This window comes from Nematolebias whitei, chromosome 14 (assembly GCF_014905685.2).
Source record: "Nematolebias whitei isolate Nwh7 chromosome 14, NemWhi1, whole genome shotgun sequence".
Taxonomy (NCBI): Eukaryota; Metazoa; Chordata; class Actinopteri; order Cyprinodontiformes; family Rivulidae; genus Nematolebias; species Nematolebias whitei.
In genome coordinates this window covers 16,412,976-16,429,545 of record NC_056511.1, presented here as the reverse complement: position 1 = coordinate 16,429,545, position 16,570 = coordinate 16,412,976, and the positions used below count along the sequence as shown (strand labels likewise).

The 16,570-nt window shown below is 39.6% G+C and overlaps 3 protein-coding genes across 3 annotated transcripts in view; 2 read left to right on the top strand and 1 right to left on the bottom strand.

Annotated features, from left to right (window-relative positions):
* The window catches only part of LOC119420741, an 18,092-nt gene extending 10,647 nt beyond the window's left edge, over positions 1-7,445 (bottom strand). The window contains exons 1-3 of the mRNA XM_037688170.1: positions 7,202-7,445; positions 6,937-7,061; positions 2,146-2,357 (exon numbers count right to left, since the gene is read on the bottom strand). Coding sequence (XP_037544098.1) covers positions 2,146-2,357; positions 6,937-7,061; positions 7,202-7,351 — 487 coding nt within the window. The 5' untranslated portion in view covers positions 7,352-7,445. The remainder of the gene's footprint in view (positions 1-2,145; positions 2,358-6,936; positions 7,062-7,201) is intronic.
* Positions 1-16,570, top strand: part of LOC119420857 (clathrin interactor 1) — a 218,685-nt gene that overhangs the window by 109,708 nt on the left and 92,407 nt on the right. The window lies entirely within an intron of this gene.
* On the top strand, positions 7,603-14,104 carry htatsf1 (HIV-1 Tat specific factor 1). Its single transcript, XM_037687914.1, has 10 exons — positions 7,603-7,791; positions 8,207-8,371; positions 10,215-10,449; positions 10,561-10,608; positions 10,690-10,844; positions 11,204-11,367; positions 11,516-11,612; positions 11,713-11,802; positions 11,892-12,029; positions 13,699-14,104. Exons 2-10 carry the CDS (start codon positions 8,207-8,209, stop codon positions 13,954-13,956), a joined length of 1,350 nt encoding a protein of 449 aa, XP_037543842.1. The 5' UTR covers positions 7,603-7,791; the 3' UTR covers positions 13,957-14,104.

Genomic DNA, 16,570 nt, shown 5'->3' with positions numbered 1-16,570 from the left:
TCCAAAGGACTTCCTCAATCTGAGAAGCCACCAAACAAAACTGATTCGGGCCCAGAATGGAGCAAATGAGGGTGGAGGCAGGTGTGGGTGCTCCACCATTTCCGCCCACGTTTTGATGATATGATCAGTAGGATTCAAACCAGCAACTTTTTAATGACAGGCTCACTTCTCTAACCAGCACAAATAAAAAGTGTGACGCTTCATTCATTTGTTCACGTTTGATTTAAATATAAAACTTGTAGTTCTCGTTCAATTACACGCACGGAAAAATAAATGCACCACCACCAACATGGTGATAATTAAATGTAAAACCTCGTGCCTTCAACATCGTGGAAACCAAAGAGATGTTCTCACACCCGCTGACACATATTAGTGTCTACACGGATCACTCTCTTCCTGACAAAACAGGCAGGTAAATCAATCACGTTGCACAATCGCTAATACGACACACAAACGCACTGAAAAAAAGGTAAAATGTAGGTTAAAGTGAAGCTTTGAGTGACAGGTCTCTCTTCAAACTGTTCTCTAAATAAACTGGTAAAGTTAGAATCCCAGAGGATTCGTGCTTCTGGTGCAAATTACTCACAAATCTTATTAATTCAATTCAAAATACTTATAATAATAATAATAATAAAGAACTGTTTCATTGTATTTCCTGACACATTTCTTTTGTAAGCTGATTGTTTTCTTAATGGGCCTAAATACACCGGCACGTGAAAGTTCATACATACCGTATTTTTCAGACTATAAGGCGCATTAAGCGAAACAAAACAGTCAGATAAGTCAAACTTTATTCAACTCATTCACAATAACCACATAAAATCGGTTCGAGGTCAGTAAGCACAACCAGACTTAATACATAAGGCTCACTGTTGATTTTTGAGAAAATTAAAGAATTCAAAGTGCACCTTACAGTCCAAAAATACACTTTTTGTATATTTCTGGATAAATGATTCGGAACTTCATCTACCGATCTTCATCCTGCACATTTTCAATTTAGACATTCCCAAAGTCTGTTCATTAATGAGCAAAGAAAACAGTTGCATGTGCTGCTTCTCTTGCTTTGAATCAGCTGCAGAGTAATGTGAATTTAAAGAAACCAGCACTATTAAATAAAATGAAAAATATTTCAAGGATAATCGGATATGTCCAGTTGCTAACATTATGATTGCTCATTAGCCCTAAAGACCTGCAATAAATGTTGATTAAAACCATTTGAGTGTTAAATTATGTTCACTTTCACCACACATCTGCACATGAATTTATTTTTATAGGTAGGCACTTGTTACCGTGAACCTTGAGCAGTGGTGGAAATCGGAGGCTAAAATGAGCATTTCATGGATTTGATGGATTCTGCTCTAGTTTGAGAAGTAAAATTACTCCATCTACAGTAACGAGTGAGTAAATGCTCTGCTTGCTGCAAGTCCAGAAAATGAACATCCTCCGTCAAACAAACATCGCTGCACAGATATCGATTTTTTTAATTTCCTGAAACTACAGTGGGTTTGAAATAAAGCTAAATGAACGTGTTCTCATCGTTTTTTTTTAATAAACACAATGCACAATCAATTCTGCATACTAAACAAATCCACACGAAAAGAAACATGAAAACCTTTACGTATTGAACAAATTGTTATTTACCGAAGTACGTGTTAATAACCGAGCACGAGACACCGTCTCTTCTTTAAACTCCCTAAAACGAAAACAGCTTCACCCTTCATCTGAGTCTACGTCAAGTTTTTGCAAGTTTAAAAAAAAAAAAAAGTAATTCAAATAGTAAAAATGCCTGAATGAGCTGGAAGATCAGCTGTGTGTACTATGATATACAAAAAAAGTCAAACCTTTGTAAGATAATCACATAAAATACCAAAAAAAAACAATGACATCCAAAAAGCAGAGTGCAGTGCAGTGAATGTGCACATGTTTGTGCACACAGACAGGCAATAGACAGGCATCCATTAAATAAAGGATGAAAGCAACAACCTCTATCTTCTCTTCAGTCTCCATTCCACCCAAGCTGCATCAAAGACGCAGCGGGACACGTAGGCCAGTAGGTGCCTCCGGCAAGAGAAAAAACACATTTCTTAACTCCATTTCTAAACCGATCCCGACTCTACTGTTCAGGTCAGTTTGGACAGACATCTCAGGGGGTTCTGGGGCCAGAGGCACAAGCGGGCTCCTGTGTTTCTGTCTGTTCAGATGGTGCAGGGTTAGAACTGGGAGTGCTCTCCTCCTTCCTGTCTCCAGAGAGGAATTCATGAACAGCAGTTTCTATCTGCGGCCGGAACGTGTGGTTCATCTTAGGGTCCACGACCTGAGTTATAATCCGGTCCACTCCAGACTCCAACATGCCCGATCTGGAAGAACAACACACAAACACGAGCTAAACCAAAAGAAATGAAAGCTAACAAGTGACACATGAGACGGCAAATATTGTTAGACAGTAAATTATGAACATTCATGCGTGGCAGTTTTTAATAGTTTTACCCTTTGATTTGTTTTTCATATTGTTTAACAGTTTATTTTTGTTATCCAGTTTTGTGTATGTAAAATGTGTAGCGTCCAACCAACGTCCCTCAAAAGGACAAACCGTCTTCAGAGACAGTGTCTCCTACCCCCCGTCTCTGCGCTAATCTGAGACAAGACAAATATTTGCATTCTGTTCTGAAACAGGAACTGTTTCTTTTTACCCCCCCTCTGCTAAATCTACAATTCAGGTCGACATCCTGGACCACCCTGGCTCCACACATACTGTATGATAATTAACCCTCTGTGTTAATAAACCGCCCTTTGTGCCAATTAACCCCCATCCTGAAAAGACAGACATGAGAGAAGTCAGTATCACCAACTGACTGAACCCAATCAGCCTCAGGATAACAGAACTGGTTGCCATAGTAACAAAGGAAGTAACCCACTGTTTTCAATGTGTGCGCGTGTCAGGAATCAAAACTTGCTTTTGCTGGGCGATTAATTGTCTCATTATTGCGATAAACGATAATATTGTTTGAACTTTGACAATAATTAGTAATGTCAAATTTAAGAAGAAATGTTGGTTAATTTTTGTGTGTAGTACCATTTTTGACCACTAGATGAAAGTATAAGACTGTTTGAACAGAAGGATGGAGCGTGAGGGAGCGAGCAGCGTGTCTCTTTAAGAAAAAGGAGTTAAAATGGATTTTAAAGAGAAAAGGAGGGGTCAGTGAAGAGCTCTGGAGTTGAACCTTTTGTCCTCCAGTGTCTTCAGTAGAAAGAGAGAGACACAAAGAAACGATAAAGCCGATAAATAAAAATGAGGTCTATAATTTTCATTTATCATGCGATTAGCTGATTTATCGTTTATTGCGACAGGCCTAGGTGTCACCATTTTCAACAAAAGCTATTGTGTTCCTCCTTTAAAGACTAAACTAATGTACGCAGCCTTTGTTCACACCCACTGGGGGCTGCATTTTGACTGGTTAAGATGAGGCGCACGACCACTCGGTGCGTCAGGTAAGCTGACACGTCAGGTGTTGTTGAAGTGGGAGTTGAGAGAAGCAGTCTCATCATGGTTGAGAAGGAGAATGTTGGAAGAAGTTGTCAGAAGCTGGCTGAGGTGTTGCACGTGAGCTGCAGAGAGTTGGCTCTCCAGAAGTCCGCGGGACTCCGAGCCAGTCAGCTGAGAAACGGAAAAGTCCACGAAACGCTCAAACACCCCGAGAGTGAGGCACGCCCGGCTGGACCCAACATGGTCCCCGAAGGGAAAACAACCCTCCGGTGACAACGTGACCCTCCGGCCTCAGTCATCATATCTGTTGTGGTAATGAGCGATGGACACCTCCCTGGTAGGACAAACGTCTTCCTTCTGATGAGAACAACTCAGTGCCAACTCGAGTTCTTTAGACATTCATAATTAGTTCACAAATCTGAGATAAAGTTTACCTCAATTTTAACATTAGAGCCAAAACTTTAGTCCAAATTGAATATACCTCTTCTCAAAAGTCTTCAGACTATTTACATCATTCACCTTTTGAAATAATACTATTGGTTACTCATTCATATTTCATATTTACTATAAGTACATATTGTCATTATTCACAAGCTGAAAATAAATGTTACAGAGTTGTGTATTTAATTGACCAGATTCTTTGTCTTTTCTTCGAGTGAGGAGAATTACAATTGTTACAAGGACTCACGTTATTCTTTTGATTGAGGTCGGTCAACATTTATTACATAACTCTGAACGGTTGGTGTAAACACCTGTTAAAAGGTGCTCAGACCCCTGAACAAATATTTCTAACGTTGCAAGGCCAGAAGTCGTTCTTTCCCCACATAAGACTCTCCAGATGCTCCTTAAAGTTACTCATTGCAAACTACGAAATCAAACACACAAGTTTATTGTAAACTATATCAGACGGTGTTTGAATGTGTTTAGTAGTTGTACAGATCTCTTAATATGCAAGTCTGATATGTGGGTATGCACTCAGAGTAAACAAGGCACTCTGCTGAATCCAAACACCACGTGGAAGCTTGACTTGTATGACTGATCTGCGTTAGGCTGGCTGTAGTTGAGTAGGTAAACAAATATAGTGGGATCGGACAAGCGTAGAATGTCGAAAAAGACGTTTAGGTGGAAATAGAAGAGTGAATCTGCTGCTAAACGCTAAAGAGAACGATGGAACAAAAGTGATAAGACTAAATATCAGAGCTCAAGCAGGGCGGTGGAGTCTTATAAAGACAGAGCTCTGCATTCAAACACATGCAGCTTTTGCAAAACGTCTAGATCGGTAAGTTTAGTGTTCTGACCTAATCAATCTTTTTTTGCACACTTAAGTCAACAAATCTGAGTGTAAATTCCTACGACGACATCAAAATGGTTCGTCCTCTCAATCCCAAATGGCTCTTCCATGGACTTTGCCATTGTCGACCTAATTTCAGTCGCTTCAGCTGTTTCTTTAAGTAAAAAAAATAAATAAAAATCAGGTAGAACTTGACAGCCGTTTACAAAATTTGCTTCCAATTTTTTTTTTTTTTTTACTGAGGAACACATTATCGATATGAGAATAAGAATGGGTATGGATTTAAGTCCTTACTTTATGAATTTTATTCCTGACCAGTATTCATGACATTGCAATGAGTACTCAATGGATGACTTGTAGTTGTAACACAAGCTCAAACTGTTAAAGAGTCTAGTGGTCCACTGTGTTTGAGCAAGCGGTCTAATAATCCAAGTGCCTTCTACAAGTCGAAAAGTCGGGTTGCGGGGCTTAAAGTGGAACTTATGCACTCTGAAATGGAACATTTTGCACACTTAAGTCACAGTTCAGTGCCCCTGTAGAAGTGAGCAGCAATGTGTACTACAAAGCAATGCCAAGCTAGTTTCAGTGTAAAGAAAAACGTCAGAGGACTTTTCGGTCAAAGGATATAGATGTTTTTATTACTATGGCTGAGAACAAGAATCCCAAGACATAATCGAGTCTCCCAGGGACTATCTTGTCTCTGCCCATGATCCACGTTTGGGTTAGCGTAGAGCGCTCGGTGGGAAGGCTGCAGCTGCAGCAAAGGACACCTCCTCTGTGAACTCAGCTGAACTGATAAGGGTATAAAAGCGAGCAGATAACACAGCTCGAGGCAGATTCTTGTGACCTTGCAATCCCGGTTAAAGATCTTCTCCTGCCATCGAGTGTGGTTCTTTTTGGGTTAACAATGTAAGCAAGAATATTTTTCTCCCACAAAACCACTTGTAAAATATTACCCTAAACTAAAACAGATAATGTCCTTGTTTAACAGACAATGGTGGAGAAAGTGTGTAACTACAAGGCAAGTTTTAGAAAAGCATCACAAAACTCCCTAACTGGACTACATAGGGAAAGCTGTGGCAGAGTGGTTAGAGCAGTCGTCATCCAGTGGGAGAGTCGGGGGTTCGATTCCACCAACAGTCACATGTGTCCCATCGGTCTATGAATGTGATCGTCTCTACAGATTCAGAATATCTTTGTAGAGATGTACTAGAAGTCTGTATGAATGTGTGTGTAGAGGTAAATAATAATGGTCAGTTCTAGAATTGCGCCGCTCAAGGTGGCTGCATGTTGGAGCAGCTCTGTTACTTTCATTCAGAGATTTTGCTTTTGGAAACTGTGATTCCTCTTTTTCTGGATGTGGGTCGCATTTTTTGGATGGTGGTTTTCTCTGGTGTCAGATGCTGTGCAGCTGTAAGGATTTTTACTGAAACTTTTTTTAGTTTTGGACATTTGTTATGATGCGTAACCATGGCAACAAGGCAGTTTTCTACAACCAACAGCAGCTGATTAACATCTCAAAAGCTCAAATAATATCTCAACTACAGCCCCAAATCTCAAATGAGTTGAAAAGGATGTTCTGTGGACACATTCTCATCAACCTGCCAGCTGTGCTCGAGTGCCTGACCACTGAGATCCTGGAACTAGCAGGAAACACGGCTCATGACAGCGGAAGGACAGGATCATCCCTCGGCACCTACAGTTGGCTGTCCGCAGTGACGAGGAGCTCGGCAGAATGCTGAGGGGAGTGACTATCGCTCTGGGAGGAGTTCTGCCCGGCATTCGGGCGGTCCTACAGCCCGAGGGAACCAAGAGGCCATCCGAGTCTGGGTGGACGGATCAGACGGCATCTGCAGCCAGTTTCTTAGGATCCACTGTGGGATGAACCTTTAGAGATTCTTCCTGTCTACAGCCATCAGTATCTTTAACATCTCTTAATGAAATGAGGATAACGAGTTACTACAACAAATAATTTCCTCTGGGATTAATAAAGTATTTTTTAATTGAATTGAATGAGGGCACAGATTGTGTTGTAAAGAGCTTTGAGTATCTTGATTGGATAGAAAGGTGCTATACAAGTACAGTCCATTTACCATTTACATGGACTTCCACTAAAGCAGAAACACGTCCACACAGAAAACAATGAAAATACTCTGCTTACTGAACAACACTTTGTCTCAGTCCATTCCTCATCTGGTTCTTGTTGTTGGACGGTTTCCAGTCCTGGGTGCTCAGGTGCGACGTGACAAAGTTGTCAACTTTCTGTCGCAGGTTCTGATAGGCAGGCTGGGAATGAGAGCGACAACTGGGTGAATTGCACTTTTACCTCACTGATAAATGCTGCCAAGAGCATATAACTTTCAAATGCTGTTTTTGACTCAGAAAAGTTCAATGAAAGCAAAATAGTTTAAAAGAAAACGGAGTACCTTGGTGTCAACATCGGCCAAACAGTCCCGACGAAACTCGTCAAAAAGTCCCTGGTTCTTTAGATGCTCCACGATCATGGCGATAAGCTGCGGGTCTCCCGGAGGAAGACTGGCTGTATTAACATTAACATTGCCGCTACCCTCCGCCATTCCAAATCCCGGGATCTTTAGTTTACTTACCAGTTAGCTGCATTGAGCTACTTTAGCTACCAAAGCTACCTTAGCTGAGCCATCGGTGCTAACATAACCCCTACGTGATGTGCGTTTAATTCATTTTTCTACAAACTGCGGACTCGGTGAGTTATACGTTTTTGTTTCGATGACGGTAAACGGTAGATACCAGGATTCAAATCAAACGCTTCGCTTTGTTAGTCGCGCATGCGCGTTTAGAATCTGACCTCGGAAACGTTTCATTCAAGTGCCGTCGCGGACTCACGTAAACACCGTCAATTTGGAAATAAAATTCAATTATTTTCCCTTTAAACAATTTTAACGCTTAAAATCTGAATCGGATCTGTGAGAAAGTTTGATTAGAGGCGTATTGTTTGTTGTTGTTTTTTAAACTGCGGAGACCTTCGACCATTTTAAAGGTATAGTTAGCTTTGCTAGCTAATCCTCATGCCGCTTGTAGCGCATTGATTGTAAAATGTAAACAAGTTAATTATCTTGATATGAAGTGAATTACAACAACTCTATAACATCTATCAGTGGTGTTTAAAATAACAATGCGTCTGGTTGATAGCCAATTGTGTTTAGTCGTCAGTTTTCATTAATCAAATAATAATTTGCTTACTTTATGTTTTGATGTGTTTTGTTTGCCGAGTTGCTACGGCCAGTTGTTTATAAGAAAGCTTGGAACATGTAAATATAAATATTTACTTATGGTAAATTGGACATATTGCCCTACAATGACAGTGAAATAAGTTAAAAGGCTTATGATTTGATTAAAAAACATTATACATTTAAAGCAGCATCTCATTGATCAGAGTAATGTTCCTGTTGCAGATGAGTGGTGAGCCAAATGCAAACAAGGAGTTTTTGGAGCAGCTGCAAATGCAGGAGCTGTATGGACGGAGAAGTGAAGACGGCTCAGATCTCATCACTTACACCGACCCAGCAGATGGAACAGTGTATGACTGGGACCCTGAAAAGAAAGCCTGGTTCCCTAAAGTATGGGATGCATTACCTACTCAGCCTTTCTTTACCTTCATTGTATTTGCTCTTTAAGATATTTTTTGTTATTGTTCTCTTACAGACTGTATTTTCTAGTAACTGTTGTGATTGTCCTACTTTTTGTCCTTTGGGATGATGGTGCAGTGTGTAGCATACTAACCAAATCTTAGTTCCCACCCTTAAATGTGTTATGACCCATTTTGTTCAAAACTCCAAAATCAGAGTATCCTGATGCATGCTCAATAATCCAGGTAGAAAAATCTAAAAAAGTTAAATCTGGTCCTCTGGACATTAAAAAAAAAAAAAAACAAAGCAAATCAACAAAAAAATGTAGAAACGTTTCGTCTCTCATCCGAGAGACTTCCTCAGTCTGAGGAGCTGTATTCAGCTCAGTCTCTTAAATAGCACCGTCTCAGGGTGGATCAACCAGTTTTGCTGCTGACAACCAAAACCAGCTTATCACATGCTCAAGAAGGACCATCAGCATAACAATGGATCATTAGCACACTGATGGCTGTTTACTGTTCACAGAGGGCTGAGTGATACTAGCAATCACAGCATTGTAAGAGGGGGACAGTTGAACCCGGAGGCCTCCACCCCTGTTTAATGATGGACGGTTTCTTTTCACAAAGATGGCCTCCTTTACTCCTCTCTCAAACCATCGTTCCTCTCTGTCCAGGATGTGAACATCTTCATCCCTGAAAGAGTGACCGCTGGCCTGGAGATGAGTGTAGATCGCACACAAAGATGGCCTCCTTTCCTTTACTTTCCTTTAGCGGTCTACACTCATCTCCAGGCCAGCGGTCACTCTTTCAGGGATGAAGATGTGCACATCCTGGACAGAGAGGAACGATGGTTTGAGAGAGGAGTAAAGGAGGCCATCTTTGTGAAAAGAAACCGTCCATCATTAAACAGGGGTGGAGGCCTCCGGGTTCAACTGTCCCCCTCTTACAATGCTGTGATTGCTAGTATCACTCAGCCCTCTGTGAACAGTAAACAGCCATCAGTGTGCTAATGATCCATTGTTAGGCTGATGGTCCTTCTTGAGCATGTGATCAGCTGGTTTTGGTTGTCAGCAGCAAAACTGGTTGATCCACCCTGAGACGGTGCTATTTAAGAGACTGAGCTGAATACAGCACCTCAGACTGAGGAAGTCTCTCGGATGAGAGATGAAACGTTTCTACATTTTTTTGTTGATTTGCTTTGTTTTTTTTTTTTTTTTAATGTCCAGAGGACCAGATTTAACTTTTTTAGATCCAAAATCAGAGTGTTTTCTGAAGGAAAAAAAAAACAAACACGCATGCCTTTAAACCTTTTAATTCTCAGCCTTTGATTAAACAAGGAATATGAATTAAAAACAATTCAAAGGTTAATCTGTCTGCTTTAATTATAATTTACTGATTTAGTCTTTACGTTTTGTAGTGTTTTTTAATTTAATTAAATATAGCTGTCTTGAAAATGTTGATTAAATTGAGACCATTGCTTTACGTTTTAACTTTAAGTATTTCAAGACCATACTGGTTCATCACACTATATCTAAAGTGCTTTTCTGACACCACAGCTGTAGTGCCTGAATGGGAGAGTTTATGAGGGCTCATTAGGTATTAAAATACTAATAATTGTTTCACTGTTAAGCTGCATGACTTGAGCTATGACCGGCTAAGACTTGCTGTTCATTCACAGTCTGGAAAACTATGTATAATTTATCATCAATTAACTGTTTTCTTCTGTTTTAGTTGTAAATATTTGAATAATTGTTACTTCCATAAGGTTTGGCAATATGTTTCAGTTGTCTTTTTCTTGTTAGTGTTAAAAAAAAAGGTTTGCATTGTTTCTCTAGATAACAGAAGACTTCATGGCAGCCTACCAGGCCAACTATGGCTTCAGCCAAGAAGGAGATCCAGATGAAAATAAAGCAGCACTAAGCAGCTCTGACCCAGCACCTCCTGAACCAAACAACAAGACACTAGAGAAAGAGAAACCAGTAGATCCCCTCCCTAATCCAGTCCCAGAACAGCAAGAGACCTCTGCAAAAGAAGCCAAGCAGAAAGGGGAGAAGAGGAAACCAGAGCCAGGTAAACTGACAACACAAACAGAACAGTAAAAACATGCAGTTAGGAAACTGTACATTTTATAAACCCAGAAGCGCTGCTTTTAATATATCGTTTCGTTTTCTCTGATTGTAGGATGGTTTGATATTGACGAGCAGAAAAACACAAACGTCTACGTGTCAGGTTTGTCTCTCCAAATACAAAGTTGTTGACTCAGTACCCCGTCTTATTTCTCGCTCTAATTTCCCTCTTGCTCTTTCTCAGGTCTGCCTCTTGACATCACACCTGACGAGTTTGTCGAGCTGATGTCCAAGTGTGGCATTGTGATGAGGGACCCCATTTCTGATGAGTACAAGGTGAAACTCTACAAGGACAAAGATGGAAATCTGAAGGGAGACGGCCTCTGCTGTTATCTCAAGGTCAGCCTGCCTTTCTGATGTCTAAAGATGACTTTATACTCTCCATGTTTTGTGTCTCTGAGACTTTTCCTGGTATGAATCAGTATACAGTTTTTCTTTCTTTCAATATTTTAAATAACTACCTTAAGATGAACAGTTAAACACCAATGACTTGGTACAAGCCTGATAAAAATATATAGATAATAGTGGACACTTGGGAATTTTAGTTGTCTTCAAAAGTTTCGTTTTTGGACCAGTTGGCAAAATAAATGTCAACGATGTGAATTCTGATCTGGCCGAGTTACGTTTTATAGTCTTGCTTTAGAAAGCAGTGCGAGTCGTTTTCATTACGCTCAAGTGACGTGTTTGTTTCCCCACAGAAAGAATCTGTGGCGCTGGCTGCACGTTTGATCGACGAGTCGGAAGTTCGAGGATATAAACTCCACGTGGAAGCAGCACGATTCGAGCTCAAGGGCCAGTATGATGCCAGCAAGAAGAGGAAGAAAAGCAAAGATTACAGGAAGAAGATGCAGCAGCAGCAGAAGTAAGTTTCAATTTAACATCTTCTTTTGACCAGAGCTCTGTTAATGTTTAACTATTTGTCTGTTTGCTTTTTCTAAACAATGCAAAATATCAAAACGAGGCCTTTTTGAGCGTTTAAACTTTACTCAACACTTGTTATGTTCATGCAGACAGCTCGACTGGAGGCCTGAAAAGAAAGGAGACGTTCGGAAGAGGCATGAAAAAGTTGTCATCATCAGGAACATGTTCCATCCCAGTGACTTCGAGGTGCCGAGGGAACGAATCTCACAAATACACAACCCACTTTCACACACTCGCAGGATATAGTGAGCGTTAATCCGTCTGTTCTGTGGGCTGGTTGTTACAGGAAGACCCGCTGGTGCTGAACGAGTACCGTGAAGACCTGCGGACAGAGTGTGAGAAGTTTGGTGAAGTTAAGAAGGTCATCCTCTTTGATGTAAGTAAATTAATGTTGCTTCGGAGTGGGTTTGATCTGAGTCAGTTTTATTGAACAACCGAGCTGCTGTGTGCTCGTTGGTGCTACAGAGACACCCCGACGGCGTCGCATCAATCGCATTTAAGGAGCCCGAGGAAGCTGACGCTTGCGTGCTTTCGTTTAATGGGCGCTGGTTTGGAGGAAGGCAGCTGACTGCACAGCACTGGGACGGAACAACAGACTATCAGGTCAAGTATTTTATTCTGTTATACAACAAAATACAACATATAATCCTGGAAACCAAAGTTTCTATGTAGCTGCTTTATTGTGTGAACAAACGTTCACACAGTTGAGATCCATTTTTCTTCCGTATGTTTTTCAGCATCTTTCTCGTTGCACAATTTTTGTGCTATTTCGACAAATCATAGATGAAAACATTCCATGACTTTTGGTATTGGCGCAATTTTAGCTTTTTAAAATATTTAGCCTTTTCTGCCACTTTTTTTCTCATAGAAAATGAATTGAGCTCATTTTACATCCTTCAAATCTTTAGATCTGTTTACAACCTTTTACTGCTCGTTTCACATTTTGTTCTGCTTCAGCTTCTTTCAGCTTTCTTGTGCAAATGTAAACTTTTTTTCAGCTACTTTCAGCTACTTTCAGCTGTTCTTTCAGCTCTTTTGTGCTCCTTTTAGATTCTTTCTGCTAACTACAACATTGTTGTGCTTCTTCTAACTTCTTTCTGCTAATTTCAGCTTGTTTATGCAAGTCTTAGCTTTTTTCTGCTATTTCAGCTACTATTAAGATTACGGGTGCTCCCCAATGTCCTTAATTTTGGGATATCGGAGATCGGCCGATACTTACCGGGGTACATGAGAAACCGATTTTACTGATTTTTTCTAGTTTTAACAATTGCTAACTCTAACTCTCTAGCTCTAATTGTCTAAACTTCATTTATATTTCAGAGCACTACCTCATGACCAATTAAAACAAGTTTGTATTGTTTCTAGGATATTGTTCAAGTGTATGTTTTCAATAAACTAAGATTGGAAAATTGAAGGTGTATTGTGACCTTATAACACCTGACAGTGTCGCTTATAAGACAAAATCGGAATCTGCAGGTCATACTTTTTAGAGATCGGTGATCGGCCAGAAAACTGCAATTGGTGTACCCCCGATTTAGATGTTTTGTGCTAATTTTAGCTTTTTCAGCTAATTTCACATTTTTCTTTAGCTCATTTCAGTTCTTTCCGCTTTCTTCTGGTAGTTTAAGCTTCTTTTTGCATATTCAGCTACTTTTCAACTCCTTTTCTAATTTCAGCCTTTTTTAAAGCTAATTTCCTAATTTTTGTGCTCATTGCTGCTTATTTCAACCCAATTCAGCAAATCTGTGTTCTTTCTGCTTTCTTCTGCTAATTTAGGCTTGTTCTTCCATTTCAGCTACATTTTAGAAGGTTTTTAGCTAATTTCAGCTGTTTTTCAGCAAGTTCTTCAGTAATAAGCATTCACACTGCATTTTTCCAGGAAATGCAATGCAATTTCTCTAGTTTTTTTTTTGGGGGGTGCTCATAAACCTATAATTTATTAATTTTACTCACCATCTTTCTGTTTTTTTATGCTATTATTACTACTTTAAGTGGGTGGATCTTGACAGGCGTTGCCTGCCAGTAAAATCAGATTGTAAATGTTAAGACAGCTGTGGGGTTGGTTTTTTTAAGTTGCTGAACATCTTTTAAAAGTTATGATCAATCCCGCTCTAAAAGACTATGTTGCATAAGAGCTCATAAATCTAATAAATATGTTTGTCTAAACTTCATTTTTGATTGATATTTTTAATTGTTTGCAGTGTGAAATCAGCCTAATGAATAAAAACTTCTGAGACAAATTGAAAGTGGATCTTTTCGGTGATTTCTGTAGGTGGAAGAGACGACACGTGAGCGAGAGGAGCGGCTCAAAGGTTGGTCAACTTTCTTGGAAAAAGGCAACCAGGAAGCGCAGAAAAACGCCACAAACCAACCAACGGAGAGCAGCGCGGTCACAGAACCCAGCGAGTCCAGCAGCGCTGCAGAACCTGAGCCGCAGCCACAAACAGAACCACAACCCTCTGAGGAGCATGAACAGGAAGTGGACTCTACTGACAGCAGCCTAGCAGGAAGTGATAATGAGGACGCCTAGACTGAGGACAGTCCTGCTTTAAAGTGGAGACGCAAACGTCCCCGTTAAAGGCGTGAAGTTACATTTGGACAGTTTAAGCTGTTTTCAGATGTAGAACAAATTAAATACCGTATTTTTCGAACTATAATGTGCATTAAGTGAAACAAAACAGATAAGTCAAACTTTATTCAACTCATTCACAATAACCACATAAAATCAGTTCAAGGTCAGTTCGCACAATCAGAATTAATACATAAGGTGCAGTAGATTATCAAGCTCACTGTCGATTTTTGAGAAAATTAAAGGATTTTAAATGTGCCTTATAGTCCGAACAATACGGAAATGTTCTTTTTGTGTTTCATTTCTTGTCATTTTAGTTTCTATTGTCAGTGGAAATGCACTGAACAAGTTGTTTAGTCCCTAAATGCATTTTTTTTCATTAACTCCAGTGTTTTACAGCATTTTTAGGTGTAATTTACTCAATTACTAAAGAAATGTGAGGCCGAACTCTGTTGGGTTTGATTCTTTTATTCAGTGTGGTTTAATTTAGTTCTGCGTATATGTTTTTGTTTTTTCTTTCTTAAGACAGCACTGCACTCGCATCAACTAGGTATTAAGTTTGTGGTTTGCAGTTTAGCACAATGTGAACCCTCAAACAGTTTGTCAAAGGACATCATGAAAAATGACAACTGCCGTAAAATATGATTTCTTATTGTACAGCCGTTTTCGCTAACGCAAGAGTAGATATCAAAGGGATTTAGTGTAAATCATAAAGAAACTCCAAACTGATGTTCACATCACATCTGGCTTGAGTTAAAGCTTGAAAACACAACACACATTAAAATAAATTCTATTTGAACAAAGCACATCTGTTGTTTTCCATAGATGGGTTTTCTTATAAATTCAGCACACTGACATTTTTGACAGGCAGCAAGCATGAACAAATGTTTCATACCACTTGGAAAATTAATTTGTCAATAACTGATAAACTTTACGTCTGTGGGAATACGTGGCAGCAACAATAGTTTGCCTCCATGTTTGTGTTGACTGGGATGTCAGCTGAAATGTGCTGGTTTTAAAATTATTGACCTGATTTACATTTATCGGCTTTATCGTTTCTTCGTGTTTCTCTGCTGAAGACACTGGATGACAAAAGGCTCAACTCCGGTGCTCTTCACTGACCTCTCCCTTTCTCTTTTCTCTTTCAAATCCATTTTAACGATCCAAAATCGCATTTTTGGATTGTTAAAAGCAGCCAAGTTGAGAAGCTAAGCTACGAGCTAAGCTAACAGGCCGACCTCGCAAAAAACCCTCCGTCTTGTCGAAGCTCCAAAATTCACGGTTGAAACCCGTGCCTTCGTCTAAAAAGTTTTTTCTTTTCAAAAAGAAGCTGAGAACTTGTTTATTGGTTGTTGTTTTTTTTTTTAATTAAAAGCTTTGTGTGAAAAATGCTATGCTAAAGAGCTGAAACCACACCGAGCATCCACCATTTGGAGAACCAAAGAAAAGGAGGATTTGACAATGATTACTAATTATTGTCAAATTTCAAACATTATCGTTTATCGCAATAATTTCTGAGACAATTAATCGCCAAGCAAAATTTGTTATCATGACGGGCCTAAACATCAGTCAAAATATTGGAATTTAAACAAATGCAGCATTAATAAAATCTTTTTTTTAATTGATTTGGGGCGGCTGTAGCTCGGACGTCAGTGCTGAGGTTGCAGGTTTGAGCCCAGGTTGTCAGGAAGAGCATCCAGTGACAACACAGTTACACCACCAACAGGAACAGTTGCCATTTTGTACTTTTGGAACCAAAAGGTGTAGGGGTTCAAGTCCTGTGTTCTCTTCCACCTACAATCATATTAAACAAGTCTTCTTTTAAGCATGGAAATGAAGTGCAACTAAACTTGTAACAAGAACAATGGTCTGTTCATTTAAATTGAAGGGGTGGGACTTAAAACTTGTTCTCATTCCAGCTTCAACTTTCCGGTTCCACTCCAAGGTCTACTTATTATTTTACAGTATGATTTGCACGTGCATATTCTCATGCATCAAACAAGGAGTTGCAGCACCTTCCACACCCCTGCTTTGCTACAGGTAAGTGATGTCAAAACAAAATATACTGTGTTTGCAAAATGTGCAGGTCAAGAGCATGGAGTGACTGTTGTGTGTGTGTGTGTAGGAGGTTTCTGTCAAAAGATTTACATTAATGGTTGGATTTCACTTTGGAAAAATAAAAACTTCAGTTTTTCTTCTGATTTGTAAAAATGTAAAGTAAACTATCCTTTGGGCTCTTGCCAAGTGTCCTTCCTATCAGGTTTGAGCCTCCTTCAGTGTGTTCATAATCCACTCAATCCCCCTCTCTGCCCCCTTTAGTTTATGACTGAGATCGTATGAAGTGTTGCATATAGAGTGTAAAATATAAAATTGAAGGTACTGCATGAGTGTTTGTGTCAAGACACTAAATTTATTTACAGAATCTCTTGAAGTTTAAAAGATGTTATGATGTGTAAGTGCCTATTTACCATTTGGACAGGTCAAATACTTTACAGATTAAATTTTGTCAATAAAACTATAGTCACAAACAACCATGCATATTATATTTTACACTCAATCCCCCTCTCTTCCCCCT